Source organism: Peromyscus leucopus, chromosome 6, assembly GCF_004664715.2.
Source record: "Peromyscus leucopus breed LL Stock chromosome 6, UCI_PerLeu_2.1, whole genome shotgun sequence".
In the NCBI taxonomy this organism is placed as follows: domain Eukaryota; kingdom Metazoa; phylum Chordata; class Mammalia; order Rodentia; family Cricetidae; genus Peromyscus; species Peromyscus leucopus.
The window spans coordinates 21,770,335-21,783,567 of record NC_051068.1 but is presented as its reverse complement, the minus strand read 5'-3'; the positions used below and the strand labels follow the sequence as shown (position 1 = coordinate 21,783,567).

Sequence of the window (13,233 nt, the reverse complement as noted above, 5' to 3'; positions counted from 1 at the left end):
AGGAGGATGCCTATGTGTGTTCTCTGGTGAGTTTACCTGGTAACAGAGTTTTAAAATTTCCTCACATTTGTTCACATACTGAATCTGTGAATTAATGGAGAAAGAGATCTTTCTCCTGTAGTCTAGACTGATACAACTAAAATTAGAATCTAACCACACTGCAAATTATAGGCCCTTTGACCCAGCAAATAGTATTTCTAGAAAATGATACTTGTACAATAATGTATGTATAAAGTTGATCATTGTAGCACTGTGTGTTAAAGTGAGAAGAACACATATATCTATTAACAAGGATTAATTATAAATCATGGTATATCCATCTATATAACAGACTATTTTATATCAGTAAAGAGTAAGGAAACATGAATAATTTAAAAAAATGGGTGAGAAAATATTTTGTGTTGCTTTGTACATGGACAAAAAAAAAAAAGCAAAACCCCCAGAAAAATTACACAATATAATGGGTTGTTTAGGGAGTATGCTGGTTAGTTTTTGTCAGCTTGACACAGACTAGTCACATGGAAGAACAAACCAACCAAACTAACAAAGAAAAAACTTACCCCACAGTATTCAAGCATATGAATAATTTCTTCTTCATAAACTGTCTGTGTATAATACTGCTTTTCCAGCTCCCGCCAATTAATTGATTTACTCAATACACCCTGAAATAAAGTAAGATGATCAAATCATGACACAGCTTATATAGTACTTTTATTTTTATTAATTACTGTATAAGAGAGTTAATATAATTGGGCTTGAGATTATCTAGCCTTTAAAAGCCTGTTTATATCCTGGAGTGGAGTCTGGGAATTTGATCAACAAGCAGCTTTTATACTGATATGCAACTTTCACTAAATGATAAGAGTGGGTCATTGAAGTTATACTGTTTGTACAAGTCTGCATTCTGCTTAACACTGAAATTCCTTCTCAATTTCTGGTACACTCAAGGCAGAGGGCATCTAACCACTGACTCCAGACTCTTAACTCTGATAGGCTCAGTGATGAGCAGCATTTTACCATTTGTTACAAGTGATTGCTAGAGGAATTAAGCATAAACCATGAGATCTGGCTGGGCACGGACCCTTGGAAACCTACACCAGGTCTGCCTCATGTGCCTTTTCCTTTTGTTTATTTTCTGTCATATCCTTTTTTTTTTCTTTATTTTATTTTATTTATTTATTTATTTATTTTTGGTTTTTTGAGACAGGGTTTCTCTGTGTAGAAGTGCGAACCTCTCTCTCTGAGTGTGTATAAAATGGAGAGAGAGTATATGTTCTGTTATTCCTTCTAGCAGTCACTAAACCTAGGAGTGATTTTGGGGACCACCAAGATAACTATATTTAAGCACATGTTATCAAGTTTCAATTGCAATCCAATTACCGTAGTGAAGACCCCAGATGCTGTGGACCAAGACAGGCATGGAATTAATGGCATGGGCTTGGGCCAGTTGGATACTGCTAAGGAGGCCATCTGTAATATGACACAAGTAAATTTATTAATGTGAAAAATACTTACTACTAAAAAGTACTTTGTATAGTTGGGAGTGGGTGAGAAGGGTTGTAATACTTTTATAGAATGCCCTCAAATTATAAATTCAACAACATAGAAAGTTCCTTCTAGGAAGCAAGAAACTATAAAGGCTTTATTTCAGATTTTCTGAGATAGTCTTTCTGTGTACACAGAAGCTGCTTCTGCTTCACACTTGTGCTCTTTTCCCTCAGTCTCTGTAGTGTTGGAACTACAAGCATGCACTTGCCACTCCTGGCTTTGAGTAACATTCTGAATTTAAGTTTTTACAATTCAAATGATCATCTATAGTGAAATTCAAATCCATTTTTAAAAATATAAAACTAACACACACACACACACACACACACACACACACACCCCTAATGACGAATGCATTTTATATAATCAACCAGAGCACACTAAGTGCTTCATGGAGAATACAGTACAGCAAGCAATTATGGTATAGCATTGTGGAAATGTACTGAGGGATGAAGCACAGTTTGCAGATGAAGCTGGTGGGAAGGAAGCTGAAAGGCCTGTTGTTTGGCTAGGTGATGGCACAAGGGGGCGCTAGAGAGGCATTAGTGCCTGACACAGCTAGAGCCCTGGGAAGCCAGCACATTTTGAGCAGGAGAAACTGAAAATCTGACTTAGGGCATTCAAGTTATACCAGAGAGGAAAAACTTAAAGAAACCAGTCTGGGGCTCAGATCACCTCATCAGAGAGGCGGCTTCTTGCCATAGATGAGAACTACCAGAGACCTATAACTGGACAGTGTACAAGTAGTAGGATGCTTTGGGCCAGAGAGTAGTGGCATATGCCTTTAATCCCAGCACTGGGGTGTGGGGAGTGGGGCAGAGGCAGGCAGATCTCAGAGTTGGAGGCCAGCCTGGTCTACACAGAGCAACCCCATCTCGAAAAACAAACAAACAAAAAAGAGGCTTTGGAGTACTTGGCCTTAAATAGGATGGTTTCATCAACCCTTTGTTCAGAGCTCAGGAGCCTATGCAGAGCAGAAGGAAGCAAAGAGGAGGTGGAAAGACTGTTAAGAGTCAGAGGTAGTGAATGGCTCCAAGGAAATAGTGTCTTCCACACACAACAAAACGGACACACACATGAACTCAGAGACCCGCAGCAGGCACAGGGCCTGAACAGGTTCAAACCATATTGGGCACCAGCCCTGAGAAGTTGGCATGGGGTGGGGGTCCATCCCTAACCAAGAAGCTGTCTGCAATTGGTACCATTTGAAAGGGGGAAAATGAATCTCCTCCTAGGTCCCATGCCTGGGAAGAGATGGCCAAACACAAAACAAATACAACGGTATTTTGTAGACTTTCCATCTCATCTAGCTTCGTTTGGGCTTTTTTTTTGGGGGGGGGTGTCTTATTGGTCTTAAGAAAATTAGTCTTTGGTTTCCAATTTTTTTGAGGGGGGTTTTGTGTGTATATGCATTTCTTGGGTTTTGTGTTTGCTTGTTTTTTTAAAGAAAGAGAAAGTGTGGATTGGATGGGTAGGAAGATGGTGAGGATGTGGAAGGAGTTGAGAGAGGTAAAAAATGTGATCAGAATATATTGTATGAAAACATTATTTTTCAATAATAAAAAAAAAAAGAATGGGAGAAAAGACTTGGCACAGAGAAACCAATTAGGAGTCTGTTCAGTATAGTCTAGAAAACAAAGCTTAGGTTCGTTGTACTGGGGATGGAGAAAGGTAACAAATGAAAGTGAGTATCATCAAAATACAGTCTACACATAATGAAATGTCACAAATGAAACCTATTATGTTAGATAATTAATATACACTAAAAAAATTAGAAAGCACCTCCAAATTCATTTCTCTTCTGACCAGTAGCAAAAGTAAGGATACACTTTGAATATATTGAAAAGACCCTTGAAAAGTTAGATTTTTTTTTGTAATCAACTTTTTAAAATTTTTGTTTTTCTCTGTGTAGCCCTGGCTGTATAGCCCTGGCTGTCCTGGAACTCACTATGGAGACCAGGCTAGACTTGAACTCACAGAGATCCATCTGCCTCTGCCTCCAAAGGGCTGCGATTAAAGGTATGCACAACCACTGCCTGGCTTTGTAGTCAACTTTTAATAAAATATTAAATCTGAAATCTGAGCTATACCTGGAATTATACAATATATGCTTGTCTACATGAATTACACAAAATAGAGGAAATATTTCTACTTCCTACTTTCACCAACATTATATGCCAACATTAAGTTCATGCCTCAAGTACACTTAAAATTACTTCTATTTACAAAAATGATGGTAATGAAATATAAGCTGAAAAGACTCACATGTCCTCCCATGGATATTCCAGTCATCCCAAGAGGTCCATAACCTTCCCTCTCTAGCCAGTGCAAGAGAGCTGCAGACTCCAGAATAAGAGCGCCTCCCATCACAAATAGGTCAGACACATTTTTTAAGCTGGATCTTCTAGCCTCACAAAACAAAATAGAAAATGATTTATTTCATGTGTTTACATTTTAATACTTTTAAAAGTTAAGAAATTATTGTGTATGGGTGTCTACTGATGCATGTGTACATGTATGCATGCCATAGTGTGTGTGGAAGTCAGAAGACAACTTTGTGGATGGAATCAGTTTTCTCCTTCTACCTTTATGTGGATCCTAGGGATTGACCTTAGGTTGCCAGGTTTGTGCTGCAATTGATTTTTACCAGTTCAGCCATTTTGCTAGCCCACAGTATATGTGTGTGTGTGTGTGTGTGTGTGTGTGTGTGTGTGTGTGTGTGTGTGTGTGTGTGTTTCCCCCGCCTGAGATACAGGCTTGCTTTGTAACTCAGGCTAGCAGTGAGCTCATATGTAGCCCATGGTGGCCTCAAATTTGAGATCTTCCTGCCTCTGCCTCCTAAGTACTGAGATTTCAGATATGTGCATGCCTGACTTCAAAAACATGTTTTAATCAATTAACTTTTGAGACTGGACCTTGCTATGTGTACTGGAATGACCCTGAATTCTAGATCTATCTGCCCTAGCCTTAGTGCTGGGATTACAGGTAGTGCCATGAAACCTGGCTAGATTAATTTAAGCAAAACCCAACATATCTGGAATTTTCTGTTGTTATTATTTTTTGACACAGGGTGATGCTGAACTTCTGATCCACTACCCTTTGCTTCACAAGTTCTGGCATTGCTGGTGGGCCACTGTGCCCTGCATCAGGGGAGTTCTTATAAAGAGAAGCCCACTTTCTTCAAGTAGAGACTTTGAAGACAGTAGATGTTAAACTGTGAAGTGGCTGAGGTTCTGATTTCAAACTAGTCATCTCTTCACAGAATTAATGTAAGGAGGCACCCACTGAATAAACACTAAGTGAATTTGTGTACATTTTGACAAGAGTTCATTGAAATGCTAAAGCAGGAGCAGGGTTCAGGCTCAGCCTGGGCTCCACAGTGAAAACCTGTTTCAAAAAGGCTAACAACAAACCAGATGCTCTTCTCCGTTAAAATGGATCACATTCCATCAGAAAAGACCCCACTTTACTTGTTTCCTGTCTTGCAGCCAATTTTCTATATTTGATTACAAATTTTTGTTTTGTTTTGTTTTGTTTTGTTTTGTTTTTCGAGACAGGGTTTCTCTGCGTAGCTTTTATCTTAACCCATCATGGAAGTTCTGAGTTCTGAAGCGCTGCTCCCTGTCACTCCTCAGTTGGTTCTTTGCATAAGAGACACCAGTTCAAGGTTCTGGGACAAAGATATGTACAGTGGACCGGTCCAACTGTTTATTTTCTTTCTTTTGTAATCTTTGTTCTTCGTTTACTCACTTTTGATGATTTTTTAAAAGAGAGAGAAACTGGACACGATGGTCCATGACTGTAATCCCATCTCTTTGGAGGTTGAAGTAGCTTGGACAACTAAGCAAGGTACCCCATTCAGTCTCCACCTCCCGACCCCAGCCAAAGAAAGCAAGAGCAGTACATTTTGATTTACAGATTTAAACTGCAAGCCACTGTATTTCTGTTGAACTCTTTGAAGAAAAAAGGAAACACACTGGACCATCATCATTACTACTCTTTTTTAAGGCTGTCGATCAAATGCTGGGCCTTGTCTACACTAGGCACTTGCTCTACTACTGAACACCAGCTCCACCCCAGACCAGTACATTTCTTGAGTACATAATGTAAGAAACAATGTTTTCTTTCTTCTTTCTTTTTTGGAGACAGGGTTTTTCGGTGTAGCCCTGCCTGTCCTGGAACTCAGAGTTCCACTTGGCTCTGTCTCCTGAGTGCTGGGATCAAAGGTGTACACCACTACACGGATCAGGAACAATATTTTCTGAACATAATTCTAAAAACAATTCTGCCTGGAAGAAATCATTAGTATCCTGATTCTATAAATGAGTTAACTCAAACTAAAGAGGCCAGGTTATATAATTAGTAAATGACAAGTTATCATTCCAACCTCAGTCTGTATGAGTCACAGTCTTTTATTAACTCAGGTTGTTTCTTATTAGACTAAATAAACTCTTTGGTTTTTCAGCAACTTATGGATAAGGAAAAAGATACGTCCTATATTTGATTTCAGGGTTTGGTTCCAGACTGAAAATTCTTGAACTCTTTAGCTTGGACTTTAACTTTCACATAGTTTCACAAAGTTCACTCTAACTCAGTCCTCACAGTAAGCAAGGCACATTGTACACTGATCCAAATCATATACTTCCCTCTGGAGAACCCTGCCCAACCCTCCTGGCTACTGCTACCTAATTGACATGGTAACTACGTCTTCAAAAGGCCATTCCACTGTTTTGTCAAGCCAGCTGCTTCAGGATGGTGGGAATGTGGTAAGACCAGTGCATTCTGTGAGCACAAGTCCACCGTCACACTTTGGCTGTGAAGTGAGTTCCTTGGTCAGATGCAATGCTGTGTGGAATACCACGACAGAGGATACGGCATTGTTCACAGATGGTAGTTTTGGCAGAAGCATTATGTACAGGAAAGGAAAATTCATAACTAGAATAAGTATTCCAATAAGGACAAAGCTTTGCCTTTTTCATGAAGGAAGGTCCAATGTAGTCAATCTACCAACAGGTTACTGGCTGGTCACCCCAGGGAATGGTGTCATATGGGGGCTCAGTGTTGGTTTCTGCTGTTGACAGATTGGGCACTCAGCAGCAGCTGTAGCCTGGTCAGCCTTGGTGAGTGAAAGTCCATATTATCCAGTCCATTCATAACCTCCATTTCTGCCACTGTGGCTACTTTATTCTTGGATACACCAGGCAAAGACAGGAATGGCTGGAAAAAGAGGCTAACTGTTCACAGAACTGGTCATCCTATCAACTTGATTATCGGATTCTTTCTTAGCCAAAGTCACCTTTTGATGAGCATTTACCCAAGATACAAGTATCTTCAAATCCTTTACCCATTTGGAAAAAAAAACACCCCACATACTTCTTCCCCAAATGTCATTTTGACCATTTTTTCAATCACTTTCAAGTCCTTTCAAGTCTTTAGGGGAAAAAAACTAAATAAATAAGAGTACTTTTAAAAACACAAAGTTTGGGGCCAGGAGAGGTGGCTCAGAGGTTAAGAACTCATACTGTTATTGCAGAGGACCTGGATTTGGTTCCTGGCAACCACATATAACTCCAGCTCCAGGGCATCCAGTGTTCTCCTTCTGGATTCTATGGGCACCTACCACTCACATGAGCATACCAACCCCACCTGCCCAACACACATATACGCAGTGATTTTAAAAAATGTATTTAAAAAGGATAAAGTCTTATCTTTTGTTCAGGTATAATTTCACAAATAAGATATAATCTGAAAATCAGCCTACTAAGGTTTCTAAATCTATCACCTTACCAGACATTAAATTGTAAAAATCTTAAAAAATAAGAATTAAAGACAATATTCTTACTAAGTTTTACAAGTCAACTGAAGAAATGGTTAACTAAAGACTACCAAACATTGTCTAAAGACTGCAGGAATAAAGACAATGAAGGTGATGGATACTTACACTTGGTCCTTGGGCTTCCTGCAGCCATTTGAGAAGATAGGTCAAAGAGAAAATTTTAAAATAATTAAATATACTCATCTCAGAATATATCATTTAAGCACAACAGTTAAATTTGAATTCAATACCCAAATAAATACTTCCTAGTTACTTCAAATGCTGTTTAGAAGTCCTCAGATTTTTCAACTTAGTTATTTTTCTTTTAATTTACACAGCTTTACTGAGATCTAATCACAAACCAAGTAATCCACTTATTTGAAATATATAAGTTAATATACTAAGTATACTTACAAGGTTACACAATCTTCAATTTAGATTTAAAATGAAATTTGTTAATTTAATTTTTTTCAAGACAGGGTTTCTCTGTGTTGCCCTGGCTGTCTTGGAACTCACTTTGTAGACCAGGCTGGCCTCAAACTCACAGAGATCCACCTGCCTCTGCCTCCCAAGTGCTGGGATTAAAGGTGTGCACCACTACTGCCTGGCTTATTGATACAACTTATGTAAATGTTTATTTCAGAAATCTAGGAAATACAGAAAACTATTCAAAACTACTTTATCTACAAACATTGACACTAATATTTTTAAATTATTTCCAGTAGTTTTCCTAATGTATTGTTTTTTCCCCTCTTTTCCATTCTACATGGTTTGAGTTTGTTTCTGTCTTGCTTTTGGTATTAGGAATTTACCCAGAACCTTGTGCATTTGTTCTACCACTGAAAGAACATGGTCTAATGTCCCACTTTTACACCATAAATATGTTCACAAATGATTCTCAACTTACTTAAACTTAAGAAATGCTTAATATTTACCAAATCCTATTCTAAGCTGTGCTGAGTATTTAATATTCTGTCTGACATAAGAAAGGACTCCCGGGGCTGGAGAGATGGCTCAGAGGTTAAGAGCACTGGCTGTTCTTCCAGATGGTCCTGAGTTCAATTCCCAGCAACCACATGGTGGCTCACAACCATCTACAATGAGAGATCTGGTGCTCTCTTCTGGCCTGTAGGCAGAACACTCACTGTATACATAATAAATAAATAAATCTTTAAAAAAAAAAAAAAAAGAAAGAAAGGACTCCCACTTACAAGTGAGAAAACAAATACAAAAGGTGAGTGGCAGGTTTGAGGACACAAGTGCGGAAGCAATCAACAGCACAACCAACTGTATGCACTCCAGTATTATGAACCAGTAGTTTCTCTCCCATGCATTTTAATCTCTATTGTCTTATATAGTAAAGATACATAAGCATATTTTCTATGTGTAGTTTTTTTGTTTGTTGTACTATAGTCTTAGAACAAATTTGGCAGACTGAAAAAAAAATTCCCCGTCAAGAGATCTGAGAGTTTATTTTTCCTTTATTTTCTCCTTTGTAGTACACAAAGGGACTGAATCCAGGAGCTCACATGCTAGGCCAACTCTATCACCAAGCTACACTTTGCCCAGATGTGAGTTGGCTCTCTTTGTGTGTGTGTGTGTGTGTGTGTGTGTGTGTGTGTGTGTGTGCTGTGCGCGCCGCGCGCGCGCGCGCGCTGGTTCCTGTGAAGACCAGAGGTTGACATTAACATCTTCATCAATCACTATCCACCTTGGCCAATGAGCTCCAGGAATCCATTTGACTCTGCCTCCCCAGTATGGGGGTTATGGATGAGTGCCATGAGTTCTGGGGATCTGAACTCAGGTTCTCAGTGATTGTGTGCAGGCACTTTGCTGATTGAGCTATCTCCCCAGGTAGATGTGAGATGTTTTAAGACTCCTAATAGATATATTAAAATTGCTTTTGTATTGAGCTACACTGATTTTCAGTCATTTGTAGTAAGTTCCCCATTCACAGTAGCTTTTCTAATATTGTGTTTATTATTTAAGAAACACTGGGAATTGTTGGATTTTACATTTCTTTTATTACTAAAAATGTTGGGCATCGGTTTTTTTTTTCTATGAATAGGCTGATGGCATCTTCAAAATTAAGTATTGTTCTAGACCCCCATCTTTACTATAAATGCATTTTTAAAAATGAACACTTCTTTAATAGCAAACTTTTGACTTACTAAGTAAAGCATAAGAACCTCAAGAACTAAAAGTACAATTTATCATTATTATAAATAGTATTAAAATACTATGTTAGTCTCATTATAAAGCCTAAGCTGGTTCCAACTCACAACTTTCCTGCTTCAACCTCCTGAGCACCTGGGTTAAAGTAATGTGCCACCATATATGATGCATTTTTGTTTTATTTTGTTTTGTTTTTTATTTTTCAAGACAGGATTTCTCTGTGTAGCTTTTGGAGCCTGTCCTGGAACTCACTTTGTAGACCAAGCTGGCCTCAAACTCACAGAGATTCACCTGCCTCTGCTTCCTGAGTGCTGGGATTAAAGGTATGCACCACCACACCTGGCCTTTAGGGTTTTTTTGTTTTGTTTTGTTTTTTGTTTTTGTTTTTCCAGGATTTTTTTTTTTAGCTCAGATTAGCCTCAAACTCACTATCCATTCAAAGCTGGCCTTGAACTCTCATTGCTACTTTTCATTACATTTCTTTTAAAAAGGCATAAAATAATCTTTCATTCTTGCTTTTTAAATATTTTCTGACCTGATAAGTGGATTTAACTAGTTTTGAAAAGTTAGTTACCAATGGGGCTGGAGAGATGGCTCAGCATTGGAGAGCACTGGATGTTCTTCTAGGGTACCTGGGTTCAGTTCCCAATACCACTGGGCAGCTCACAACAGTCATATCAGTTCCAGGGGATCTGGCTCCCTCTTCTGGTTTCCACAAACACCAAGCACACATATGGTACACATGCAGGCAAAACACCCATACACATAAAATGAAATAAATCTTTAAGAAAAAAAGTACTACTGATTATTCTTTTGAAGAGTAAATATATAAATAATGAGATAAAGAAAATTTTAAAGTATAACAAAAGGATATAATAAGGGTTTTCTAGCAACAATGAAGCCATTCGGGCCTCCTTAATCATAGGACGAGCCATGAGAGTTCTGCGCCTCCAGTAATGCTAAGGAAAGAGATGACACACTTAGAATACAATAGGCAAGTGCTGAGGACAAGTGCTAAGGATTTTCTAGAGTTGAAGTACTATGATGTCACCAGCCTTACATGGTCTCCTGTTCCAGCCAGATGAATGCACACAGGTCTGTATCTGCTGTTCCATTCCTTAGGCACAATAAATTGGAACCTATAAAAAAATGAAATTTTCTTTAAAGGGCTTTTGTTGCTGGAGAGCTTCTCTCCAGGTTCCACCAAGCCCCACAGTCCCACAATCCATGTATAAAATAATCACTCAGATGCTTATATTACTTATAAACTGTATGGCCGTGGCAGGCTTCTTGCTAACTGTTCTTTTATCTTAAATTAACCCATTTCTATAAATCTATACCTTGCCATGTAGCTGGTGGCTTACCGGCGTCTTTACATGTTGCTTATCCTGGTAGTGGCTGCAGTGTCTCTCCCTCCTTCTTCCTATTTCCCCAATTCTCCTCTCTACTTGTCCCGCCTATACTTCCTGTCTGGTCACTGGCCATCAGTGTTTTATTTATATAGAATGATATCCACAGCAGGCTTTAGCTACAAACTATACATCCATATATATAGTTACTTAATTTGTGAGAGGGTCTTGCCATTATATAACTCAGGCTGGCCTGGAACTTACTATGTAGCTCAGGCTGGCCTCAAACTTGTGGTCCTCTTACCCTAGCCTCCCAAGTGCTGGGATTACAGGTGTGACTCATCATGCCTGGCTCTAAACTTTCAATTTAAAGAGTATTATAATTAAATTCTCTCTCTTTCTCTAAAAGGATGGGCCATTGAATTTATGTTTACTTACTTCCTTTTTTTGTGGGTGTATACGTATATGTGCAGGTGTGCCCTGATATATGTCAGAGGTCAGAGAACAACTTGCAGGAGTTCTTTTCTTCTACCACATGAGTCCTAGGAATTGAACTTTGTTCATCAGCCTTAACATAAAGCGTCTCTATCCACTCAGCCATCCCAATGGCTACAAGAATATTATAAATCTACTTTCTCTTAGGAACAAAAAGCATGAAAGCAGGAGGAAGCCTCAGGAAGTTGGGATTTGGTAGGATGGAGAATGGAATGAGAATATTGGGGGATAGAATGTGGCAAAGATACTATGTTTATGAATGAAATTGTAAAAGGATAAGAAATTTACAATTTTTTAAAAAAGGAAATTACTATGACACCATAAATGGGAAGGAGACAACAAATGAACTGTAGCCATGACAAACTTTTAGCATATTTTGGACATGGACTTATTTAATGTGGTGTTGTGCTACCATCAAACAAAACTAACTGACTGGAGATACAGCTAAGAAAGCAGATAAGCTAAGCTAAGCACCTGCTTACCATGTGCTTACCAGGTCCTAGGTTCAGTCCCAATACCATAAAAAATTTTTAAAAGTATATTTACATACTAAACATACATATGTATACACACAAACACACACTTAACAAAAAACAAACAAACAAACAAACAAGCAAACAAAAAAAGAAACTGGAGAGATGGCTCAGCAGTTAAGAGCACTTCCTGCTTTTCCAGAGGACCAGTTCAGTCCCAGCAAGCATATACTTTGGATTGGGTAGTAGACAGCTAATAAATGCCAGGAACTCCAGCTCCAGGGGATCTGAAAACCTTCTCTGGCCTCCATGGGCACCTATAAAAACATGGCATACACTCACGCAAACAAATGCATAGACACATTTAAAAATTCTTTCTAAAAGGGAAGAAACTGATCAATTGCTCTGAGGATATAGCTTGGTAGTAGGGCATTTGCTTCCCTGGCATGTGCAAGGACCCCAGGCTCAACCTTTAATACTGTAAATTAATTATTTAAGGAAGGGATCAAACAATCTGCATGCTATGTTTTCTTGTTTGTTGTTTGTTTTGAGTGAGGGTCTCTCTGTATAATCATGACTAGCCTGGAAGTCATTATATAGGTCAGGCTGGCCTCTGCCTCCTGAGTACTGGGAGTAAAGGCATGAGCCACCTGTTCTGGAAGCTAGCAAAGAAGGTTTAGCAGGGAAGCCCTATATTCTATCACATGAAATAAATGGAGCTTTCCCTTCTCCCTTAGAACTCTTTTCTGAGTCTGCATGGTTCTTTGAAAATTCAAGCTTTAAATCTGTCATTGCATTGTCTGATTTCCTGAGTACAGATAGCACGGATTTAAGAGATTAAGAGGCAAGAGAGTGCTGAAATAGCAGTACATGGCTCTGGTGAGGCATGCCACAGCTTTTATAAAGGACTCCTGGCACAGATAAATAGATGTGACGCCTCCTATTCCTTCCCTCTACTGATACTTTCTGTAGTCGGTTAAGTACATGTAATCATCACCTTTTTCTCTTGGTATACACATACAAGGTTGCTTATTTTCTTTTTGGCCTAACTGATCAGTGACCAGGTAGTCTGTCATCATGTTAATAGCTGATTGGTATCCCCTGCTGTGGCGCTATCATAATTTTAAAACCAGGTATGGTAGCACATACCTATAATGCATCACTTAGGAGGCAGGAGGATCACAAGTTCAAAGCCAGTCTCAACTACATAGTGAGGGTTTTTTTTTTAATTATTATTATTATTTTCTGTTTATTTATTTATTTTTGAGACAGGGTTTTAATATGTAGCCCTGGCTGGCCTGGACTTACAGAGCCATCTGCTCTATCTCTCAAGTGCTGGGATTAAAAGTGTGTGACACTTTTTGCCGGGCGGTGGTGG

General features: G+C 38.8%; 1 protein-coding gene across 7 annotated transcripts in view; it reads right to left on the bottom strand.

Moving 5' to 3' along the window:
* The window catches only part of Abhd18 (abhydrolase domain containing 18), a 53,475-nt gene that overhangs the window by 10,349 nt on the left and 29,893 nt on the right, over positions 1–13,233 (bottom strand). For 5 of the 7 annotated variants that reach the window (XM_028895049.2, XM_037206562.1, XM_037206561.1 and 2 more), the window contains 6 exons: positions 10,599–10,677; positions 10,413–10,497; positions 7,490–7,517; positions 3,814–3,952; positions 1,381–1,470; positions 561–662 (listed from right to left, as the gene is read on the bottom strand). In XM_028895049.2, the coding sequence (XP_028750882.1) occupies positions 561–662; positions 1,381–1,470; positions 3,814–3,952; positions 7,490–7,517; positions 10,413–10,497; positions 10,599–10,677 (523 nt within the window). Of the gene's footprint in view, positions 1–560; positions 663–1,380; positions 1,471–3,813; positions 3,953–7,489; positions 7,518–10,112; positions 10,131–10,412; positions 10,498–10,598; positions 10,678–13,233 lie in introns of those variants that run through there. The other 2 variants (XM_028895052.1, XM_028895051.2) reach the window with 2 other exon arrangements.